This window comes from Rattus rattus, chromosome 2, assembly GCF_011064425.1.
Source record: "Rattus rattus isolate New Zealand chromosome 2, Rrattus_CSIRO_v1, whole genome shotgun sequence".
In the NCBI taxonomy this organism is placed as follows: Eukaryota; Metazoa; Chordata; class Mammalia; order Rodentia; family Muridae; genus Rattus; species Rattus rattus.
In genome coordinates this window covers 3,941,949-3,966,845 of record NC_046155.1, presented here as the reverse complement: position 1 = coordinate 3,966,845, position 24,897 = coordinate 3,941,949, and the positions used below count along the sequence as shown (strand labels likewise).

General features: G+C 48.5%; 1 protein-coding gene across 1 annotated transcript; it reads left to right on the top strand.

Moving 5' to 3' along the window:
* The first annotated feature begins 1,827 nt into the window (after nt 1–1,827).
* C2H11orf24 (chromosome 2 C11orf24 homolog) lies at nt 1,828–10,534 on the top strand. The gene is made up of 5 exons (XM_032891290.1): nt 1,828–1,955; nt 6,767–6,964; nt 7,990–8,164; nt 8,794–9,245; nt 9,309–10,534. Exons 3-5 carry the CDS (start codon nt 8,089–8,091, stop codon nt 10,251–10,253), a joined length of 1,473 nt encoding a protein of 490 aa, XP_032747181.1. The 5' UTR covers nt 1,828–1,955; nt 6,767–6,964; nt 7,990–8,088; the 3' UTR covers nt 10,254–10,534.
* Nucleotides 10,535–24,897: the final 14,363 nt, after the last annotated feature.

Here is a 24,897-nt window from a genome sequence, read left to right as displayed (position 1 = left end):
CCCTACTTGCCCATTTATTTTTTTTCTTTTTTTTTTTTCTTTTTTTTCGGGGCTGGGGACCGAACCCAGGGCCTTGCGCTTGCTAGGCAAGCGCTCTACCACTGAGCTAAATCCCCAACCCCTTATTTTGTTTCTTAAGGTAAGGTGTCACTATGTAGCCTTGGCCTGGAACTCACAGAGATTCTCCTGCCTCTGCCTCCGGAGTGCTGGGATCAGTGGCATGCACCACCGTACCCTGCAATCTTTGATTTTCTGAGGAGAGAAATGAGAACCTTGGTGTTGAAGAAGTTGTGGGTTGAACACAAGAGACTGACATTTGAGGAAGATGTTCACAGAACTACACACAATCGTGAGTATTTTTCAGGGACCACTGATACTATATGTCTTCTTCTGGAACTCCGTGGGAGATTAAAACAAACACAAAGCAAAAGGAGCTAGTCTTCTAGTGCCCTCCCCCCGCTGGTTTCAGCAAACCCACAGGTTGACATGCAAATTCCACACAACATAAACTGCAGGTGTGAGGGGACACCACAGCGAGGCTTGTGGTCTTAACAGAGCTCAGAGAAGGGTTCGTTGGTTTCTGAGCCCCAGACAGGTTATAAAACTCAAAACAGGCCAGGCATGGTGGCACATGCTTTTAATCCTAGCAGGGAAACAGGGGCTGGAGGATTTCTGTGGGTTCAAGGTTAGGATGATCTACATACCAAATCCCAAGTGTTCCAGGGCCAGACTGTAAAACCTGTCTCAACACAAAACGAAACTGGCAGTGACGATCACTTTAGGTTGGGGGTGGGAGACAACCTTAAAAGAGTCTTACACAAATTGGCATAAAGTAACAGAACTCATTTACTGACTTGCAAAACCTCCTTTATGTTAAATTCTTTCTTTAAAGTTATGTATGCTGGATGCAGTGGTCCATGACTGAAGTCAGGAGGCAAGTGGACCTCTCTGAGTTCAAGGACAACTGTATCTATGTAGAGTTCCAGTACAGAAAGGATATAGAGGGAGACACTGACTCAAAAATAAAACACGAACATTATGGGAGTTTTGCCTGCAGGTATGTATGTGCACTGGAGGCCTGAGAGTATGGAATCCCCTAGAACTGTTGTTTCAGACAGCTGTGAGCCACTGTGTAGGTCGAACGGGTTTGTCTGCAAGAGTGTCAGTGCTCTTAACTGCTGAGCCATCTCTCCAGCCCTAATCTATTTTAAATTAAAAGTCTCACAGGCTTTCCATTTCGTCCTACTGTCATGCCACGTGTAAAATTCCAAAGCCCTTTATGAGACTGTTTCTGGACTTGAAAAATAGAAGCAAAGGTCCTCTTGCAGAATTAAATTAGTCTATTGCCCTTCAGGTGAAACACTTAGCCAGAAACTGGTAGGTGCAGTGCGTGCAAAGTAAACCTCAGTAGCCAAGCCATGCTTGTGAGCATGTACTGGCTGCATCGCCTTAAGGAGTTGAATAGCCGATGGGAAGGAAAGCTCAGGAACCGGGCCAGAGGAGCCCCATAAAGTACCTCACGAGGCCTTCGATAGCTGCCTCATCCAGATGAGCCATCGTCCAAATACATCTGCGCTCACCTGGCCTGACCCCTCCTCTCCTGGGTTTCTAGAAAAAGCCCTAAATATAAACACAACCTACAAGTCCCTGGACCTCTCACTTCCGTTAGATCAGCTCTAAATAGCTATGCGCGACCACGGTAGGACCAAGTTGGAAGCTAGCTCCGAAAGAGGCGTGGCCAATACAAACCACGCCCATTACACTCGGCCGCGCGAGCCAGCGACAGCCTATTGGTCCTGCCTTCGTGACGTCTTTCCGGGGCGGTCCGGGTGGGGCCCAGCGCTCACCAGTGAGCTCAGCTAACTGGGTTTCGCTGCGGTCCACGTCCCCGCGCGGGGCTGAATCGCTGAAGTGGCTGCGCTGCGGTGAGAGGGCCACGGGCCTGCCGCGCCCGGGTAAGCAACCCGCGCTGCCGTCCAGGGAACTGTCGTGAAGGCCCCATGAACTGGTTGGGGATGGGCAGCGAGATGCGGGGCGGTGGAGGGATGAATGGGGACCCGGTGCGCTAGGCGGTGAGGAATGGAGATTCAAGGAGAAGGAGGGAGGAATGGGCCGAGCCCTTAGAGAAGCATGGATGCGCAAGAGGAGGAGGTGGGTTGACGGCTATCGCCATCCGATCTTGGGCAGTTTGCGAGCACTCTACGGACACTCCACAGTAGGCGAGTCTTGGATCAGGCTGTGCCCTAGGTGGTGTTGGTCTCAGAAATAGTTGAGGCCTGCACCCCAAACTCTTCTACGTACTAATGAGGAAAATCCATCACATTTTTCCTTCCTCCTCATTTGTCTGCTTGCCTACCTCCCCTTGTGGCCGCTAGCTTGTGCGCTTAACGGTCTGGCTGGAGCTTAGAAGTCCAACTCAGAGAACTTGCATTACTTACACTCCGACCCCTAGGAACCAGCTCTAAAATTTCAATAAAGTCAACCAGCAAACTTGTCTATTGGACAGCGAAATATCAAAAATACTGGCAGAGCACACTTTAAAACAACAGACCTTTGGCATTTCAGTAGTGAGACCTAAACTTTCAGAAACCTAGAGATAAGCAGTGCAATTAAGATAATATTTGGATCCTGGGCTAATGTCTGCCACGTGGACACATCCTTTAGACCACAGGGCAATGTCTGTGTATATAAGTCCAAGCAGGTGATGTGTCAGAATTAGGTGGCTGTGGTTTGTACTGTACTAGCTTCCCTAATCTCTATTCCTGTATATGTGTAACTTCCCTAGCTTGGAGTAGAGGTGGAGACCTACGCATAGGAATTATTAATGGTCCTTGCTGAGTCTGGACTTCTTGTATTAAATTTATGTTATACAAAAGGCTCACCAATTTGAGGTCTAGTTTTATGTGATTTGTGTATAGCAGTCTACACATCTCAGAAAGGAGTTAAAAGTCAAGGCAAGGTTGGGAGTGCAAGCTGTCAAACAAACACTAGAGGAATTGGGAGGCAGCTCAAGGGCTTGTTTTCACTTGGGCACTCACACACGTCACCTGCTGAACTTTGTGGTAGGAACAGCTCAGGAAATTAAGACTTAAAGTCTTATGTGTATAGACATTGCCCTGTGGTCAGAAAGGTGTGCCCATATGGCATAAGGAATTGAGAACATTAGATACTGGCTTTTTTTTTTTTTTTTTTTTTTTTTTTTTTTTGACACTGGCCTTCTTGTATGAGCTGGCAAAAGGTATCCTAATGCTTATTCCTTGCAGATCCTGTGGGGACCGATTCCCAAAAAGGAGGAGCTCTCAGCACCAGTCTGTCTGTCCTAGTCTCTGACTTAATACTTAGTTTTTTTGTTATTGTTTTCTTTCTTCTATTTTATGTGTATGGGTGTTTTGTCTATGTGCATGTGTGTGCACCGCATGTGTGCAGTGCCCTTGCCAGTCAGACGAGGTTGTCTGATCCTCTGGGACTGGAGTTAACAGACTGTTATTAGACAGTGCAAGACTGTAACCTCAGCACTAGGGACTCTCTGAACAGTCAGTCTAGTCAACTTGGCAAGCTCCAAGAGAACCTGTCTCAAAATATGTAATATATAATATAAATATAATATATGATAGGTGGCTGGAGAGATGACTTAGGGGTTAAAGGCGCTTTTACAAAATATTTTTATATGTATGGGTACTTTGCCTCCATGTATTGTACACCATGTACATGAAATGCCTACAGAAGCCAGGAGAAGGCGCTGGATCCCCTGGAGTTACAAGTAATACCGCCATGTAGGTGCTGCGGATCTAAGCCTGGTCTGTGGAAGAACACCCACTCTTAACTGCGAGCCATCTTTCCAGCAGGGTCTCAGACTACTCGTTGTCACACATCCCTTTAATCTCAGCACTTGGGAGGCAAAGGCAAGCAGATCTTTGTGCGGTCAAGGCCAGCTTGGTTCACATAGCTTGTACTAAGTGAACCAGTATTACACAGTAAGTCCCAGTCTCAAAAAAGCAGACAAAAATTGATGAGCTTTCATTAGGAATCTCTGGCTTGGAACTCATTATGTAGATGAGGCCCTAGACCTTTTGGCCATCCTCCTTCCTCTGCTTCTGGAGCACTGGGATGCTGGGTACATACTGTCATGTCCGGGTCCTTCTATAGATAATCAGAACACTGAGGTCCAAGCACTCTAAAAATCCTCCAGTGGAAGCTTACTTCAGGTCACATGTATGTTCTTTAAGAGTCAGTTTGTAAAGGTTAGTGTAGCTCCTGCTGTGTTGTTCTGTGGACCCAAGGTCTTAATTTGTAGGTAGAATACGCGAACTAAATCCCTCCCTCCCTCCTTTCCTCCCTCCCTCTCTCCCTTCCTCCTTCCCTCCCTCTTTCCCTCCCTCACATATATTTAAAAAAGAAAGAAAGATTTATTGATTTTACATGAGTACAGTGTGTAGCTGTCTTCAGACACACCAGAAGAGGGCATCAGATGCCATTACAGATGGTTGTGAGCCACCATATGGTAGCTGGGATGTGAACTCAGGACCTCTGGAAGAGCAGTCAGTGCTCTTAACCACTGAGCCATCTCACCAGCCCCACGTGTTTTGTTTTTTAATTTCCCTGTGAGAACCAGCAAGATGGCTCAAGGGGTAAAGGCACTTGCCCCCAAGCTAATCCACCTGCGTTTGATCCCTGTAGCCCATATGGTGGAGGAAGAGAACAGATTCCCTGTAGGTTGTCCTTGGACCTCCACACATGCACTGTAGTACATGCGCACCCACATACACACATATAATTAGTTCTTCTAATTAAAAAAACAACAACTCCTGCTAAGCAGTAGTGCATGCTTTAATCCCAGCACTCAGGAGGCAGAGGCAGGCAGATCTTTGAGTTCCAGGCCAGCCTGGTCCACAGAGTGAGTTCCAGGACAGCTAGGAATACATAATACAAATATCTGTGTTTTCTGATGCTCTTAGGTGACCCCTGTGAAAAGGTCATTGGACTTCCAAAGGGGTTATGACCCACAGGATGAGAACTGCTGATGTAAGAGGACTAGAAAGATAGGTCAGTGGTTACAACCCCTGGCTGCCTCCAGTGTCAGGCACTCGCAGATGCCTGTAACTCCAGCCCCAGAACATCCAGTGCCCTCTCTCAGCCCCTGCAGACACATACACATACACATACACATACACATACACATACACATACACATACACATAAGCATGCACACTCATAATTACATAAACAAGAAAATAAATTTTTAAAAAGCCCATGTGAAGTTGTCAGCAACTGCTCTGTGCCACACTGCCTACCAGCTGAAAGTGAGGAAAATAGCTGTTTTCTTAATTTGGTGCCTTTCATAAATGTGTCCTAAAGGGATCCGTGCTGTAAAATAAAATTAAAAAAAAAAAAAAGAGGGGTTGGGGATTTAGCTCAGCGGTAGAGCACTTGCCTAGGAAGCGCAAGGCCCTGGGTTCGGTCCCCAGCTCCGAAAAAAGAACCAAAAAAAAAAAAAAAGATGATAGTCCACATCTATTCAAGATAGTTATTGTTGACAGTCACTTAGTGATGCACACTGTGTCATAATACACATTTATATCTACAGTTTTAGCGATGTGAAGTAGTTTGTACATGAATGGGACAGTATATACAGACAGCCATTCCAGAGTTGTGCTTCTGTAAACATTAGCTTAGATCTCCAGTGTGGGTGTGAGGGTGGGGTGGGGTGGCACATGTGCAGCTGTACTTACCCATGAGGTGTGTGTGGAGGCCAGAAGTTGGCACGGAGCCTTCCTAGGTCTCCCATAGTTTGTAGGCAGGGTCTCTCAGAACCTCAGGTTTGCTGTTTCAGCCAACCTGACTGAAAACCCTGGTGTCCCTCTGTCTCTGCTCCCTGCCAACCCAGGGTCACGGTGCATGTCGCCATGCCCTTTTGCAGGAAGGTTTGGGAGCTGAGCTCATGCAAGAGCCCTCGTGCCTGTGCAGGAAGGAAGCGCCTCAGCCACTAAGCCATCTCCCAGCCTCATTTGTTTCTTTGAGATGAGGCCTCATGTGTCGGATGCTGATCTGGAACCCACCACGTAGCTGAGGCTGGTCGTGAACTCTTGCTCTCCCTGATTTCACCGTCCAACTACTAGGATTATAGGCATGTGTCACCAAGGTCTCCATCATTGGACCCCTTGAAAAAATGTTCTTTTTTTTTTTAAGATTTATTCATTTATTATATATAATATCAGATACACCAGAGAGGGCATCAGATCTCTTTACACATGGTTGTGAGCCACCATGTGGTTGCTGGGAATTGAACTCAGGACCTCTGGAAGAGCAGTCGGGGCTCTTAACCGCTGAGCCATCTCTCCAGCCCCCGAAAAAATGTTCATCTTTAATCCCAGCACTCAGGAGGGAGGCAGAGGCAGGCTGATCTCTGAGTTTGAGGCCAATCTGATCTACTGAGCAAGTTCCAGGATAGCCAGAGCTACACTGCGAAACCCTGACTCAAACGAAACAAGGTTCTTTTTTTTTTTTTTTTTTTTTTTCTGGAGCTGGGGACCGAACCCAGGGCCTTGCGCTCGCTAGGCAAGCGCTCTACTGCTGAGCTAAATCCCCAACCCCGGAAACAAGGTTCTTGTGTGTGAGAACTGCTGCATTGTGAGTTGTGAGTTCCACAGCTCTGATAGCTGTCTTCTTCCCAGCACTGAGCTGTTGAGTGCTGCTCCTTCTGGGGCCTCCGTACCAGATGCTTGTCCCTTGTTCTTCCTAAGCAATGTTAGCTCTCTTTCAACTGTAGGTGTGTCTGACACCACAGAGGAGCGTCTGCCTCTGTCCTACATGTGCCTCGGCAAATGCCATGGCCTGGGAGTGCCCAACCCAGCAGCTCTCACCTGCAAAGCCAGACTTCATATGGCAAGTACAGGATGCCAAGCCCACAGCTGCCCAAGGAGGACGTCAGCCTGGCCTCCTAGTCTGCACTAAGCAGCTGCCTCTGGTGAGTCCGGGCCCTGCCTGTTTTGGTAGACCAGACTGGGAACCTAGAAAGGGCCTGAGGTCCTGGGTTTGTAGGATCAACAGAAGGCCTTGGAGTCAGGGCCTCCCTGGCTGACTCAGCCATGGGTGAGGTGAGTGGGAGCACTGGAACCATAGCTGGTAAACCATAGCTTATCGGCTGTGCTGCCTGGAATGCCCCCTGTGGGTGCAGCCTCTGCCCTCCGAAGCTGTCTGCTCACTGCAGTGGCAGGCAGGACTAAGTGAGTAGCTGAGAGACAGCCTGCTTGGTCTCCTGCCTGAAATATTTGCTCCCAGGTCCTTTATAGAACAAGTTTGCCCACCCCTGCCCCAGATTTGTAGTGAGTGGGCATAAGACCTAGAGTGTGTTCAGGGAGCTGAATCCTCTCTAGCACTAGAAATGCCTGTCACGTCTTTTCTCCTTGAACTCCCCAGCAGACTTCCAACCCAGGGATGAGGCACAGGGAACTCCCCGAACCTGCTGGCAGCTTCTTTAGGGTATCAGCAGATGGAAGAGATCCAAGAGCCATCGAAGTGTCTTCATTTGCCCTGGCCCAGCTACCTTACCCCAGCTCAGGGCTGAGCCTGAATTCTCTGTGTGAAGCCTTCAGTTCAGCTCGTCCCTGTCAGGATGTCCCTCTCTCTCCTCACTACCCACCCCTGCTCTTTTCTTCTCAAAGAACAAATATTTTGTATCCTAGAAAATAAGACTCATCCAGTACAGGGCTAAGAAGTTGTCATCCCAGTGACTTGGCTGTCTCCTGTCTCACTCTAGTTCTAGGGAAGAACGTGGGACTTGAGTGCTTGGACAGTTGGGGGCAAGATACAGGCAGGTTGGCATTACTGTCATGGCTGTTGAGTTGCATTCTTCTGGTCCCTGGCCCCTTGTCCTGATCTAAGCACTGGGCTCAGCTTACACTTCGGACCCTGCAGAGGCCTGGGCCTCTGGGGAGACTGTGTGCTGCTTGGCAAACAAACACCTATGACCTACATGCTTTCTTCACCCAGATCCCTGGGCCGAGCAGAAGGCTATTGCTGACAGCCTAAAGGGCTGGCTGGCCGAGACGCTCAGAGACCAGCAGCCCGGCTCCCAGCTCACCCAGCAAGATGTGGACAGCCCTGGTGCTGGTGTGGATTTCCTCTGTGCCCTTATCTAGAAGCCATACGGTGCCAGCTGTGCCACGTAAGTGAGAAAGTTGTCTGGTCACCAGGGAAGTCCCAGGGATCTGATTGTAGAAAGAAGGGAACTTCTGCCTTCCCAGCTGCAGGACTGGGGTGGGCTGTGGGTCAGAGCTGGGGTTAGAGGGTGCACAGGTGGGAGCCACAGAGTGGCCTTGTCTTCTAGGGATCTTGTGTTCATCAGAGCTCACTTGCTCATCTCCAAGAATTCCTTCAGCCAAACCTGTCCCTGAGCCCAGGCTGTTCAGAGTCTGAATGTCTGTGCAGCCACTCCTCTCTAGATAGAAACCTAGGGGGCAGGCGGATAGTCAGGTTAACATTTGCTTTGTTTTCATTGGCTAATCACATAATGTGAGCCTTCCAATCCCATGCTCTGAGAATCGAATCCAGTTACAGAGTTCTGAAGCTTCCACAGGCTGGAGCCTCACAATGGGCAAAGGAATCCTTAATTCAGGTGCCCTGGGCTGTGGAGGGGAGGAGAGGAGATACTGGGCTCATGGGTCACGTCCACCCGCACCCAGGCCTCTGGTTGGAGAATATCGTGTGCTACAGCCAGCATAGGGGCCAGCAGCTAAGGTGACAGGAGGTGACCCCTGCATGTGGTTGAAAGTGTTCTCTTTCTTCTGACTTTAGGACACTTAGTCACTAATAAGTGGCCAAGAGCAGGAAAGCAAAACCTGTCTGGGGACGCGGTTCCGAGGGCCGATAATACATCTACCTTGAGAGCAGCCACAGTGCCACCTGCTCCTGTCACACTGACAACAGGGACCTGGGCAGCCACCCTGAACTCCACCAGGGTGACAGCAGAGACGACACCACACGGGACAAACACAAGCACTCCAACAACCAGAGAGGGGACAGCAGACAGCGTGACCTCCAGAATTCTGGCTGCACCTACATCTTCGAGCCCCTCGTCTGTGAGGCAGACTCTGCCCACCACCATTGCTGGGCTTCCCTCTCTCAGCACACCACGTGCAGAAGTGCCAAGAACAAATGCCAGCGTATCACCAAGAACAGCCATAGCAACAACCGTGGCCCCACACACGGGGACTCCTACTACGGGCACAGTGACTGCTGTGGGCACAGTGACTGCTGCCGTTGGCACAGTGACTCCTGCCACGGGCAACGTGACTGCTGCTGTGGGCACTGTGACTCCTGCCTCGGGCACAGTAACTGCTGCTGTGGGCACAGTGACTCCTGCCTCGGGCACAGTGACTGCTGCCTCGGGCAATGTGACTGCTGCTGTGGGCACAGTGACTGCTGCTGTGGGCACAGTGACTCCTGCTGTGGGCACAGTAACTGCTGCCGTGGGCACAGTGACTCCTGCCACGGGCAACGTGACTGCTGCTGTGGGCACAGTGACTGCTGCCGCGGGCACCATAAACACAAGTGATCCTCACACAAGGACTCTGAGTCCTGCCAAAAGCACACCCACGAACACATCCAGCAGGAACCCCATTCCCACCTCAGGTGCCCAAACACAAGGTACCACCATCCAGGTGACCACAGACCAGCCAGTGCATAGCACAGCAGGTAGACCAACACCTAGTCCCTCAAACACTACCCTGGAGCCCAACACCCCCAAGTCTGTGGCTTCCACGTCCTCTGCCATAGTGACTACCACCCAGGTACAAACCAAGGAGCCGTCTGCCAGCACGGTGCCAGTGCTTCCTACCAGTATGAGCCCTGAAGTAGAAGCCACATCCCCCACCACACAGCCAAGCCCTCTATTACCTACCCAGGGGACAGGTGGGCCAGGCATACGCCTGACAACAGAGCAGGTGGGGACCAAAGCCACAGCTGGTACTGCATCTGCTGGGCCAACATCCAGGAGCTCAGGGGATGTTAAGGTGCCAACCACAGCCTCATGCCAGCTCAGCACCCAAGGCCAGTACCTAGTGGTCACCACTGATCCCCTGACCCCATCCTTGGTGAACAAAATGTTACTCCTGGTGGTGCTCATTGTTGGGGTGACCCTCTTCATCGCAGTCCTGGTGATGTTTGCCCTGCAAGCCTATGAGAGCTACAAGAAGAAGGACTATACGCAGGTGGACTACCTGATCAATGGCATGTACGCCGACTCAGAGATGTGAGGGCTTCTCAGGAGGCCAGCCTCCTCCTTGGCCTTCTATTTTGCCTCAGACCAAACTAAGTGCTTCCAGATCCTTCTGGTGCAATCTCAGAGCTGTGCCAGATGCTTAGACACATTTAATCGCTGTCAGATCAGCTCCACGATCATGAGAGAGCCGCCTTTTCATATTTATTTTTCTAAACGATCACATACGCAGGAGTGGCCAGGGTGGAGGGGGCCTGGCACACTTGGCCCTCAATGTGTGGAATTTTGACCAGAATTAAAAGCAATGACCTCTCTCCATCCCATTTGTGTGTTCTGTCCTCAGCATTCCTAGTGCAGCCTTTAAGATGCCTGGTGGGGCTTGCTTTTGTAAATATGGAGTGTGACATGAGTTCCTGACAGGTTGCTGTGTTCTGGCCAAGGCTTAGGCCCTTCTGATGCCCAGGTTCTCAGTGGAGGCTCCAGCCAAGTCCTGAGCTGTTCCTTGGTGCTGGCCATTGGCTGCCTGTCCTCTGCGTGCTGAGCCTCCTAGAGTACACTCTAGCTTCGAAAGAGCCATATCCAACACAATCCATGAAACAACTTGGTCTCCACACGTCAAAGGCAGTATATTGCCGTGTTTATGCCATAGTTCAGCCACCACCGTCCTGTGAATACTTGTAAAACACTGAGCCCTCACCCCAGCAAATCATTTTAGTGACCTCTGAGTCTCTGTAGCATCTCATTCATCCAGGGCCAGAGTTGGAAAAAAGCTTGCCTGTGTTCTGATTTGGATCTTGTTTCTTGGCAGTGTTGGGGATGGAACCCAGGTTCTTTTGTGTTCTAGGTAAGCCCACGTGGACCACTATCCAGCCCTGAGCCCTGGCTCTAGATCCCAGAGTCTCTAGAGTCTTTCTTCAGTCAGTCGTTCCTGTTTACCAGACTGACGGACAGCCTTTCTCTACTCACGTGCCTAATGTAGCAAGAGCACATCAGCCATAAGCCATGACAGCCAAAGGGGTCCCAGCTGTGTTCTCTGCCTGGTCCCAGGCTGTGTCCTGGAGCTTGGCTTCATCTGGAGCCTATGTTCATCTGACAGCACAGTGGCGGGCCTGACCTGGAGAGAAGATGTGACTGTGGTTATGGCTAAGGCTTGTGTTATCTGGAGTCACTGTTTCCCCTTGCCATGATGGCCCAAATTCTTACCTCAATTCTGCCTCCTCTTAAAGGGATGACAGGTGGACTGTATTAAGAACCAAAGTAATAGGGGTTGGGGATTTAGCTCAGCGGTAGAGCGCTTGCCTAGCGAGCGCAAGGCCCTGGGTTCGGTCCCCAGCTCCGAAAAAAAAAAAAAAAAAAAAAAAAAAAAAAAAAAGAACCAAAGTAACCCCCTACGCCCTTCGAGAACTGAGGAGGGTGAGGAGAAGGTATCAGAACTGTCCACACAGTTCTAGTGGCTTCCACCCCACCTTATCTAGCATTATAGTCCGGCCTGCCCTGCTGCCCCACCCAGTTCCCAGAGTTAAGAAGTCTGTCCTGATAGCTGGCCCTTCTTCCTTTCTAGCAGACACACCTAACTCAAGAGCGCATGTTTAATCATTGCTGTTGGCTCCAGCCATGACTGAGAAGATGACAGCTTCCAGTCTCTGGTGAGCTCTAGGCCAGTTTGCCACATTGCCTGTCTGAGAAACTACCTACTACTAGGAACAGAGCTCTGGGGTAAATCGGGGTCTGCTCAGCCTGTGTAGAATTAGGGGCAGGCTCCCCCTCGTGGTGGCTAGTGGAATCCTAAACCCTCGTCCCACGTGGCCCCCGTTTCAAAGCATGTTTTTAAAGACTGGGAGCCCTGATCCTTTTGGGTGTGGGGAGAAGTGGGCCAAAATGAGATTCAGTTTACAGAAAGGAAAAGTTGCCTTTTCAAGGTCACCCACTAGGCAAGTGGCAGGCCGGGATTCACCGATAGCCTAGCCTGTCCGTCAACGTTGTGCACTGAAGTGGCCGGGAAGAGGAGTTTTCATCTTCAAGACCATGCAAACACACGCCCACGAGGACCTAGGGGACACCTGGGGCCGATCGCACCTCCGGTGACCTGGTCGCGGTGGCGGAGGCCCCCAGGTGCCCCCTCGCGGCCGAGCTCTTCAGCTCATCCGGCCTGTAGCTGTGGCCACCCTGCACAGCCATTTAGATCCACAAAGTCACTCCAACTCACTCTGACCAGGAGGGGCGTCCCTGGATGCCCCCACTGGAGCGCTCACTCTTAGGGCTACTTTTAGGGTTGGAGGTCAGGTCCCAACTTGGGGTCAGCAAGTGCTTGAGGGAATGACGTCACGTGTGCCTGAAACTCCTCTGGGCTCTCTCAGGCATCCTAGAGTAGTTCATGGATTCCGCAACATCTCAACCGGGTGACCCCGTTCTTCTGTCCCGGAACCAGCCAGCTTGGGGGTGGAGAGTGTGTGTGTGTGGGGTCATTGGAGTAAGGCACGCGAAGCATCTTTATATCGCCATTCTGCTAACAGCTCATGTTAGAGCGTTTACTTGGGTTCGGATAAGCACCCCCTTCCGACCCCCGCTTCCATCTATCCCTTATCCCGGAGGCCCGTTTTCCTGATTCCCCCGCCCCACTCCACCGCCGACTCATCCTCCACTTAGCACTCTGGGGGATATTTTTAAAACCACTCAGATCTTAATGCTCAGTTCCCTAGGTTGGCCTCCCACTGGGATTGGAAGTTGGGGGGCGGGGGAAGGCAAACACTTGAATTAGAAATGCACGCCAGAGGGAAGTGTTCAAGAGAAGCCAGGAACCTGGGATCCAGACAGTGACCAGCCGCGGGCGCGCGTTGAACCTTCAAGAACGACACAAGCCTGGGAAGTGGGGGAAGAAGAGGAAGTCAGAGCTAGTGACCAAGGCAAGGTGAGAAGCCCATCTTCCGGTATTTAAGCAAAAAAGTTAGGTCATTAGGTTTGGAGTTTAAACACATAGTAATTGCACTTCTGTGTTTACAGTGACACTTAAGTTACTTTAAACTACTTAAATCAGGCAAGATGGCTCAGTGTGTAAGGGTGCATGTCTTCAAGCCTGAACAACTGAGTGTGATATCTACAATCTATATTGACCTCTGACCGCCATATAAGCACTGTGCTCATGCACACACTCTTACACAAATAAATTAGTAAATGAAATATAATTAAGAAAAAAAACGGTTAAAGAGAAACGAGACACAACCAGAGACCCTAAAAAATCAAAGACAGGCGTGGTTTCCTGGGGAAACCTCCAGTTCCTTGTCTGTGGAAATTTCCCTGATGAAATATTAGAAGAAAAAGGGAAGGGAGGGGAAGGAAGGGTGGAGTCCTGACTTCAAGCTCCTAAGAAAAAGATCCCCTGGTCGCCACTGGGAGGAGCTATGGGAAGCTGTTGGATCATGCCAGGGGGCAGCGCTTGGACCAAGATCATGTTTAGTCCCCAGAGAGAAGCCAGGGAACTTGGAGACTAGATTTGGGGGCTGAGAGAGTAGACTTTCCCTGTTTCTCCTCTCTGTTCTACTTCTGTTCTTTCCTCCCTCTATCAACTCAGGGCCTGGCACGTGCCAGGCAAATGCTGCTGCTCTGGTTTTGTTGGGTTTTAAATTATTTTTAGATTTATTTTTAATTTTGTGAATGTCTCGCATGCATATAAGTATGTATGTGTACTTGTGCGTGCCTGGTGCCTGGGAGGCCAGAAGAGGGCGCTGGATCCCCTGGAGCTGGGGCTGCACAGTTTCCTGCTGCTGTTTACAGGAGCAGACTACAAGAGCAGAGAGTGTTCTCTCTCTCTCTCTCTCTCTCTCTCTCTCTCTCTCTCTCTCTCTCTCTCTCTCTCTCTCTCTCTTTATTTATTTTTTTAAGATTTACTTATTATATAGAAGTACACTGTAGCTGTCCTCAGACACACCAGAAGAGGGCATCGGATCCCATTACAGATGGTTGTGAGCCACCATGTGGTTGCTGGAATTGAACTCAGGACCTCTGGAAGAGCAGTCAGTGCTCTTAACCGCTGACCCACCTCCCCAGCCCCCACAGAAAGCGTTGCTAATCACTGAGCCATATCCAGTTTGTTTGGAACTTTATGAAACTCATGTAGCCCAGCTACCTTGAAATTTTTCTTCCTTCCTTCCTCCCTCCCTTCCTCTGTTCCTTCTTTCTTTCTTTCTTTCTTTCTTTCTTTCTTTCTTTCTTTCTTTCTTTCTTTCTTTCTTTCTTGTCTCTTTGCTTGGTTATTTTTCAGACAGGGTTTCACTATGTAGCTCTGACTGACCTGGAACTCACTCTGTAGACAAGGGTGGCCTTGAACTCATAAGACCTGCCTGCCTCTTCCCAACTTCTGGAATTACAGACGTGTCACCACGCCTGCCTGTTGTGGCAGAACCTTTGCTCCTTCTTCCCCAGCCTCCTGGGTGCCAGGATTGATTGCAGGATCGTGTTAGCATGTCCAGCGTCTATTTCCTCCCAGGGAGGGACATAAGGCACAAAGTGTAGGTGGCACTGGAGCCAAGGCTTAGGCCCGGCTTATCTCTCCTCTTGGGGAGGGACACAGAGAAGGAAGCACAGGTTTGCTGGTGCCAGCCTCTGAGCTGAGCTCTAACACACAAAATTGCCAGGTTGTATCTGGATGGCTACAATGATGAGCAGCAAGGGATTTGGGGGAAAATGGGTTCTTCCAGGGCCTGCCTGTGAGCTGAATCAGCACAGGCATTTTGAAGGCACTGGCAGTAAATGAACACAGTGTAGGGAAGAGAATCCCTTGCATTCCTGCTTGTAAAGCAAAGCACTGTCACAACTGAATGGCTCCATTCAATGGTTTGATAATAGTACCAAACACTGGGGCAGAGAGATGGCTCCAAGTTAAGGGCACTGGCTGTTCTCTCCGAGGATCTGGATTCTGGACCCAGAACCCACGTAATGGCTCACACCCATCTGTAACTACAGTTCCGGGAATGTGATGCCCCCTTCTGGCCTCCACAGGCACTGCACACATATAGTACACAGATGTAAACATTCATACATGTTAGATATAGTAGAGCACAACTGTAACCCTAGGTGGAAGCAAGTAGACCTTTGTGAGTTCAAGGCCAGCCTGGTCTACATTGCAGGGTCCAGGCTAACTAGAGCTACAAAGAAAGACTCTCTCTCTCTCTCTCTCTCTCTCTCTCTCTCTCTCTCTCTCACACACACACACACACACACACACTAAAACACTCATACACATAAAAAATGTAAGTTTTTTTTGGAGTTGTAGGTACCAAAACTCCAAAGTAACAGTGCTGGAAGAAATGATTTTTATTTTTAAAGTTAAATTATGTTTATGTATGTATGTACATACGTACATATGTACACAGAGGCCAGAGGCACTAGGCTACCTGGAGCTGGAGTTTCAGGTTGTTATGAGCTGCAAACAGGGGTGCTGGGAACTGAGCTCAGGTCCTCTAATAAGAACAATAAATGCTCTTAACCACCAAGCCATTTCTTCAGATCAAATTTTTAAAAATTACTAGATTTATTCTGTTTGTAGGTCTGTGAAAGACAGAGAGTCAGAGATGTAGGATGATGTCATCACGCAGGTGAAGGCAGGTACAAGATAGAACGAGGCCTGTCATTGGATGAGAAGGAAGGATGGGTGGGAGAAAAGTTTTAGAGAGTAGGAGACTGGAGTGAGGTTAAGGAGAAGCAGCTGGATGTGCACAGGGCTTTGTATGTCTAGGTGGGCAATTATATCTTATCGATTGGATCAGAGGTTATTGTGTTGTGTGTTTTTTCATGTGGTGATTTAATTGAATTCAAGAAAGTATGTGGTGGCTGGAGACACTGGGCTGCCATGGAATTGAGATATATATTTCTGGCATGGTGGCAACCTGCCTTGGGAACTAGACGGGTAGAGAGATTGCTGCCAGGCTCAGAGAGAACACATCATCAGTGTGATATGGGTTGGAGCAGGGCAGTTGAGACGTTTTGCTGACTGAGATGAAGATATCTACAAGCTATCTCGGTGCCGGATCTAGTGCAGGGCAAAAGACAGCATTTTTTATAATTTTACAGCAACACAGAGACCGACAGACAGACAGACAGACAGACAGACAGACAGACAGACAGACAGACAGAGAACATGCAGGCACATGTGTGTGTCTCACACAGAACGTGTGGAGGTGGAACAACTTTTGGGGATTTCCTTTTTCCTTCCACCCTATGGGTTTTCAGGATTTCCAGACTTGTCATCAGGTACCTGTAGCCCCAAGCCATCTTGCCAGCCCATAGGACACATTCTTGAAGGGAGGAAAAAGTATAAAGAGAAGAAAGAAAAGTTTCTGATAGTGCAATACAATATGGCTGTTGTTCAGTGCTGATCACTCCATAACCATTGTTCTGGGACAGTATGTCCACCCTGTCAGCACTGAAACACCTGCACTGCTCACCTCTGTGTCCACGAGTCTCTATGCGTGGCATACATAGGAGGTGTTTTGTTCTAGGGGTCGTAAACTTAAAGCAAGTCACAGTCTGACCCACAGTCCAGGAGAGGAAGTAGAGATGGCTGGCCACATCTGCCATGCTGCTTATGTAAGATGTTATTTCTAAATGAATAGGCTTAACTTTGAAGCAATGGAAGAGTCCTGAAAAGAGTCACCTTGCATCTTCAACAACGAGGGCAAATTTTAATGCTTTAAAATTATATTATGTTATTTATTGCACCCACACCTGTGTCTTACCAGGCGTGTCAAAGTTAGGGGACAACTTACAGAAGTGGAGTCTATTCTTCTACCATGCGGACCCCGGGTCTTGAACTCAGATCTTCATTCTTAGCAGCAAGCATCTTTACCCACTGAGCCATCTCGCCAGCCCAAGTTTTAAGTTTTTAAAAAGAAAATTTATGGGCTGGAGAGATGGCTCAGCCGTTAAAGGCTAGGCTCACACCAAAAATAAAAAGAAAATTTATTCAAGTACTAAAGAGAAAAAAAAATCCTACCCCTCTTTTTCAGAGGAGAGATACATACAACATAGCGTGTGAGCTGAGGCTGCAGTTCCCAAAGACAGCATGGGAGCCAAGCTCCCAAATTCGGAGAGTCCCTTGGGCCTACAGCAGGCCCACCCAAACACACAGGTTGAGGATGCAAACAAAGAGACGCCTAAAATACTAGCTAGAAATCTTGGGGCCGCCTGATGGCTCAGCAGTTAGAGGGTCCTAGCACCCACAGGCTGGCTTGAGATCTGTAACTCCAATTCCATGAGATCTATTGCCATCTTTTGGCCTCTGTGGGAACTGCATGAACATGATATACATACACGCCATGTGTATAGGCAAAAACTCACACATGAAATAAATCTTAAAGAAATGTTAAGTCAAAATGAATATGAACAGCCAGGCGTGGTGGTGGTACAGGCCTTTAATCCCAGCACTCAGGAAGCAGAGGCTGGAGACTCTGAGTTTGAGGTCAGCCTGGTCTACAGAGTGAGTTTCAGAGAGAGAGGGAGAGAGAGAGAGAGAGAGAGAGAGAGAGAGAGAGAGAGAGAGAGAGAGAGAGAGAGAGAGAGAGAGAGAAACAAATTAATATGAACTACCAGAGGAGGAAAAGAGTAAACTCCCTATCAGCCTGGCTGACTTATTTCCTTTCTCTCATAGCATCATAGTCCATCAGGAGGGTGTGCATGAGGGGAGGACCAGTGAGGGGTACCAGTGCCCTCGAGGTGTTTGGGAAGTGTCTAGGCCTGGATGTTGGGAGGTAGTCTCCAGAGCTCCCCCCTCCCATATTCTCTCTCTCTCATAGTCTCTCTCTCTCTCTTTTCCTGACTCAGAATGTGACCATTGTTTTAGCTATTCCAGCTCTTTTAATTTCCATATGAATTCTAGTTTTTAAATAAAATTAATTTACCCTTTATTTATTTATTTTTAAAAATTTATTTATTTATTTTTATATATACTGTCACTGTCTTCAGATCCCACTCCAGATGGCTGTGAGCCACCATGTGGTTGCTGGGAATTGAACTCAGGACCTCTGGAAGAGCAGCCAGTGCCCTCAACTGCTGAACCATCTCTCTATCCCCTAATTTACTTTTTTTTAAAGACGATTTTGTGTATGTGTGTATATCTTTCTGCGTGTCTGTCTTTTGTGCAGCTTCCTTTGGAGGCTAGAGGAGCATGTCTGATCCCCTAGAGCTGGCGTCACAGGCAGCTGTGAAATGCCTACCGTGGTCGCTAGGAATTAAACTTGGGTGTGGGCTCTGAAGTGCTGAGTTTTACATTTACTCCTGTATTCATTTGTATGCATCTTGCGGTGCAGACTCCACAACACCCACGTGGAAATCAGAGAACAAGTTGTGGGAGTCAGGTCTCTCCTCCTGCTATGTGGGTTCCAGGGATTGAACTTAAGTCATCGGGATTTAGCAGCAAGTATCTTTACCCACTAAGCCATCTCATCAGCCCCTCTGTATGAATTTTAAAACCAGCTTGTCAATTTCTTACAACATTAGAGTATGTTGAACCTATAAATTTGAAGGAAATAAACTTGTTTTATTGTTTGTTTGGAGACAAGGTTTTACAGCCTGGCTAGCCCGGAACTCACTATGTAGAGCAGGCTGACCTTTGAACTCACAGAAATACACCTGCTTCTGCCTCCTGAGTGCTGGGATGAAAGGTTTATGGCTTTCAGGTCTCCTTTCATCTAGGAATCCATAATCACATACTTCCAACACACAGGAAGCAGACAGGGGAAGGTTGTGACAAGTTTAAGACTAGCCTGAGCTACATAGTGAATTAAAAGCTAGCCTGGGCTACATAGTTAAACTCTGTCTCAAAAAAAAAAAAAAAAAAAAAAAAAGCAGAGGTGGGATGGAGGCTTGAGCCAATATGTCCTGAATACTGACAGGTCTCTCTCTCTCTCTCTCTCTCTCTCTCTCTCTCTCTCTCTCTCTCTCTCTCTATTTTACCTTATGTATATGAATGTTTATGTTCACCACATGCATGCTTGTTAGATTTCCTGGAATTGGAGTTAGGAATGGTTGCAAGCCACCATGTGAGTACTGGGAATCAAACCCGGGTCCTCTGAGCCTCTTCCCAATCCCCTTTTCTTAGCTCAGCAGTCCTCACCTTGAGAGCTCCCTCGGCATGTCGTCTGCATAACCCCCAAGGACTGTGTGCTGCCAGGTTGCCACACTCACTTCTACTGATTGCAGGGGCACAGGCTTCAAAGAACTCAGGAGTCCAGCCTCTGAGTGAGCTGCTCTCCTCTGGCTGTGGTCAGCCTGTCTCCACCCTCCACACAGCTTCCAGACAGAGCTACAGCATGGAACCCTCTGCACCTTGCCCCATTAGCCTAGAGAACAGGAAAAGCCTGTGTTTCATGTCTCATGCATGTAACGTTGGCTGCTGCCAGTATATAGAAATCCAATGGGTTAAAAAATAAATAAAACTTTTATAGGTACAAGTGTTTTACCAGCACGCAGGTCTGCGGACCCCATGCATACACCTAGATTCCCAAGAACTGGAGTGACAGAAGGTTGTTAGCTGCGATGTGGGTGCTGGGCACGGGAACCCTGTTCTCTGGAAGAGGAGCCTGTGCTCTTAGTCTCTGACCTATCTCTCTAGCTCCCACAATGGATTGTTAGTTTGTTTGTTGTTATTTTTTGATTGATAAGTTTTCTCCACAGATAAAATAAGCCAATTCAAACCAATTGAAGTATTAAAAAGGCAGGTTTAGTAACATTTGAAATGTAAACTTAAAAAATCCAATTTAAAAAAAAAAGGCAGGTTTATTGAGGACAGCTCTCAGGAGGGTTCACTGGTCTCACGGGAGAAGGTCAGGGAAATTGCCTTGCACACAGGAGACAGAGGGAAGGGGAAGAGAAAGAAACAGCGCAGGCCTGCAGGGAGAGAGAGATACAGGAAGAGACGGGGGGGGGGGGAGCGCCAAAATGTCTAGATTGCATCGGGAAGAGCCTCTGGAGGAGAGGAAGCCCAACCCTGGGCTGGTCAGCCACTTGTCCAACATTTATTTGTTTAGGTTTTTCAACAGGGTTTCTCTGTGTAGCCCTTGCTGTCCTGTCCTTGAACTCACTTTGTAGACCAGGCTGGCCTCGAACCCAGAGATCTGCCTGCCTCCGCCTCTGCTTATTTTTCACTTCTTAAAAATTTTTACTTTAGGGGTTGGATTTAGCTCAGTGGTAGAGCACTTGCCTAGGGAAGCGCAAGGCCCTGGGTTCAGTCCCAGCTCCGAAAAAATAGAACCAAAAAAAAAAATTTTTTTACTTTAAACTTGTTTCTTTTGTTGTTGCTCTCTCTCTCTCTCTCTCTCTCTCTCTCTCTCTCTCTCTCTCTCTCTCTGTGTGTGTGTGTGCTGTGATAAATTGAAAATTCTAAAAGGAAAATTTATCTTGGCTCACTGTTTCAGAAGGTCCAGTCTGTGTTACTGTTCTCATTTTTATGATAAGATACCTGCATGGAACACCTTCGGGGGAGGGGGGTGTCTGACTCTCAGTTCACACTACCACAGTCTGGGACTGGGACTGCGAGGTTGTGAGGTAGCTGATTACATTCCTGTGGCACTAAGGACTTACAGTGCAGGGACTCACTTCCTCAAGCTAAATCTCACTTCCTAAAGACTAACAACCTCTCGACAGGGCACCTGCTGGGGACCATGAGTCCAAACGTCTTAGCCTGTGAGAGGCGTTTCCCACAACACAGTCCTTGGCAGTGGGATGGGTTGTTAGGGTGGAGCTTTGCAGACCCAGTGAGCAGGATGCAGGTGACACGCCTCATTAGCAGGCTTCCTCTTTCTTCCTAGTACACCGATGCCAGGCAAACGGGATGGTACCACCCGCATTTGGGGAGGCTCTCCCACCTTAGTTAATACTGTGGAAATGCCTCCTAAACCCAGTCAGGACTGTGCTGTACGAACCTCATGGGTGATTCTCAGCCCGATCACACAACAATCATGGTGAACCTTTGGGGATAGAGAGATGCCTTAGTGGATAAGAATGAGTCCAGGCCAGAGGTGGTGGTGTACACCCTTGATTCCAGCACTGGGGTGGTGGGTGGGGACGGGTGAGAACCAGGCAGATCTCTGAGGTAGAGGCCAACCCGGTCTACAAAGCCAGGACAGCCAGGGCTGCACAGAGAAATCCTGTCCTGAAAAACAAAAATAAAAATAACAAAACACACAAACAAGCAAAAGAGTGAGTCAGGAGCTTGTGAGCCATCTGGTGTAGGTGCTGGAAACTGGACTTGGAACCTTTGCAAAAACAATATATACTGGGGGCTGGAGAGGTGGCTCAGAGGTTAAGAGCACTGACTGCTCTTCCAGAGGTCCTGAGCTCAATTCCCAGCAACTACACGGTGGCTCACAACCATCTGTAATGAGATCTGATGCCCTCTTCTGGTGTGTCTGAAGACAGCGACAGTGTACTCATATAAATAAAATCAATATTCTTTAAAATATATATATATATATACATACTATATTTGTTTTAGATTTACTCGTTTTTTTATTTTATGTGTATGAATGTCTGCCTGCATGCATGTCTGTGTATCCCATGTGTTCTGGTGATTGCAGAGATCAAATGAGATGGTGAGATTCCCTGTAGCTAGTTACAGAGGCTGCGAGCCATTATGTGGGTGCTGGGAATCACACCTGGGTCCTCTGCCAGAGCAACAAGAGCTCTCAACTGCTGGAGCCGTCTCCAGCTCACACATGCACTGTGTGTGTGCGTGTGCGGCACAGAGAGAGAGAGAGACAGACAGACAGACACATACATACACAGAGAGAGAGAGAGAGGAGAGAGAGAGAGAGGAGAGAGAGAGAGAGAGAGAGAGAGAGAGAGAGAGAGAGAGAGAGAGAGAGAGTATGTGTCTTGAGTTTCACTCATCTTAGTTTTTGAAACAATCTCTCAATGAAGATGCTAATTTGGCCAGACTGACTGGCTAGCCAGCCCCGGAGCTCTTACATCTCTACTCCCCTAGAACTGGGATTACAGACACCTATCACCACACCTGCTTAAAAAGAAAGAAAGAAAAGCTTTTTTGCTTTTTTGGTTAGTTTATCTTATGTGTCTGAGTGTGGTTTAGTGAGCTGCCCTGTGGTTGCTGGAATTGAGCTCAGGACCTTTGGAAGAGCAGTGAGTGTTCTTAACCACTGAGCCACCTTTGCTGGCCCCACAGCAGGTGTTCTTAATCTTTGAACCTACTACTCTTCAATCCTAAATTCCTGCTTTAAAATTTCTCCCTAAATCCAGGTTAGGCTACAAATCACACTTCCTTATGTTGCTGTATGTATAATTGTAGGGTTAATGGGGGCCTGGCAGGTCTCAGGCCGCCGGAGGAGGCAGGACGCGGGAAGTTTGGCTGTGCTTACCCCGCCACCGCTGAGTGGGTATGGGAAGCGGGGGGACAAGGGTGGGGGGGGGGGGGGGTAAGGAAGCATGGTCTAAGGCGAGGGCCATAGCCAGAGCTGGCTCAAGGGTGCCCAGGCTTGCAAGGAGGCCGGGCCATCTGGTTCTCAGGCTCCTGGGCATCCAGGCACTGCTGGGACGCTGAGGAAGAGCTGAGAACTGAGTTGGGATCCTCGGGGATGTACCTAGCCCGGAGCCAAGGGGGAAGGGATGTGGAGACCCTGGCTGGTCCCGAGGGGAGAGTCTTTGACTTGACTGTAGTGGGCTGCTGGCTTGGTGGTGGTGGTAGTTGGGAGCACAGGGAGGCTTTCTTCTGGAGATTAGACCATGGCTCTGTAGGCGAAGGCTCTCTATGGCGGATCCCAATAAAAAGCGACAGTCAGTGGTTTTAAGGCGTTTATTGTCATGGTAGAAAGTGGATGAGTAAAACTGTACCCCACTTCTCAGGGTGGGCCTGAGATTAATACCTTTGGCAGGGAGGACTGTCTGGGAAGGAAAGTTCATTGGCTAAGCCTCCAGGCCTTTGGGTTACCTCATTATGAAGGAGATCTGTCTTGAGTCTATGTGACCTATGGTCACATCCTCTACCTGTGAAGGGGCTTGGGGCGTTGCCCTTATGTGACTGATGGCCATAAATCTATGGAGGGCTGCGGGCCAGTGACCTGCCTGGTTTCCTGGGAGTCAGGTGGAAATGACTACCATCCCTCCCTCAGAGTCACTGAGGTTTCTAACCTCTGCTCAACCAGGAACCAGGGTGCCTTTCACTGTCTCACACATAATGTATTTTACTTTCATTCTATTCAAAACACCTTCTAGGGGTTGGGAAGATGGCTCAGTCAGTGAAAGTGCTTGCCTTGCACCCCCAGAACCCGTGTTTTTAAAATAAAAGCCACTCATGGTGAGAAACATCTTTTATCCCAATGGAGAGGTGGAGGAGGCAGACACGAGGCTGCCTGTGGCTTGCTCTCTAGTCAGCCTGGCCTACGGGTAATTCCAGGCCAGTGAGGGACACTGGGCAGCTAGCAAGATGGCTCAGCCTTACGGCGGTCACTGTTGAGCCTGATAACCTGAGTTTGATCCCGGGACCTACACAGTACAGTGGAAGGAGAAAACAGACTGCAAGTTTCTCTGACCTCCACAGCACGAAGTGACATACACATGCTTCTATCCACACCCCCTAAATAAATAAAATGTAATTTAAAAAGGAAAAAAAGAAAACCATTGTATACTGAGCCCGAGTAACAGCCAAAGTCGGTTGTTCTCTTGCTTAGAGACACAAACACGTGCATACACATTCAGACATATGCACAGAGGCACACACACATACAAATACACACAAACACACACATATGTGCACATATATAAACACATACACATATGTGATGACTATTTTTGGTTGTCAGCTTGACTACATCTAGAATTAACCCACGTGTCTGGGTACACCTGTGAGGAAATTTACTTGTCTTTTTTTTTTTGAGGGGGGTCATGTAGTTTGTGTTTTCAGGACGAGGTTTCTCTGTGAACCTTTGGCTGTCCAGGAACTCCCAAGTGCTGGGATTAAAGGTGTGCTCCCCCACCACCTGGTGTGTCTGAACAGCTACAGTGTATTTATATATAATAAATAAATCTAAAAAAAAAAAAAGATTTATTTTAGGCAAATGAGCGCTCTATCTGTGTGTATACCAGCAGGTCAGAAGAGGGCATCAAATCCTGTCACAGATGTTTGTGAGCCACCATGGTTGCTGGGAATTGAACTCAGGACCTCTGAAGAACTGCCAGTGCTCTTAACTACTGAGCCATCTCTCCAGCCCCTGTTGTGTATGTGTGTGCACGCATGCATGTGGTCTATTTATTTGTATTTTATGTGCATTGGTGTTCATGTGTGATGGTGTCAGATGCCCTGGAACTGGATTTACACACAACTGTGAGCTGACAAGTGGGTGATGGGCATTGGTTCCTTTAGTGGAGCTGCCAGGGCTGTTAACCGCTGAGCTATCTCCAGTCCCAATTTTTCTTAACAAAATCATTTGAAGTGGGAAGACCCACCTTTAATCCATATCTTTTGAGGTGGGAAGACACCTTCTGTTGGTAGTCTGCGTTCGTAAAAGACAGGGAAAAAGGAAGCTTTGCCTGCTTGTCTTTGCTCTCATTCCTTCATTGGTTTTAGAACCGAGTTCCTTGAAATTCCTGAGTACACTGAAGAGCAGCTGAGATATCCAGCCTCAAGGATTGAACAGCTGCTGGATTCTTAGACTTTCCATTAGGAGACAGCCATTGTT

Coding starts and splice junctions, on each gene's coding strand:
- C2H11orf24 (XM_032891290.1), top strand. CDS start 8,089: ATGTGGACAGCCCTGGTGCTGGTGTGGATTTCCTCTGTGCCCTTATCT. Junction 8,165..8,793: donor TACGGTGCCAGCTGTGCCAC/GTAAGTGAGAAA, acceptor TTCTGACTTTAG/GACACTTAGTCACTAATAAG. Junction 9,246..9,308: donor CAGTGACTGCTGTGGGCACA/GTGACTGCTGCC, acceptor GCTGTGGGCACT/GTGACTCCTGCCTCGGGCAC.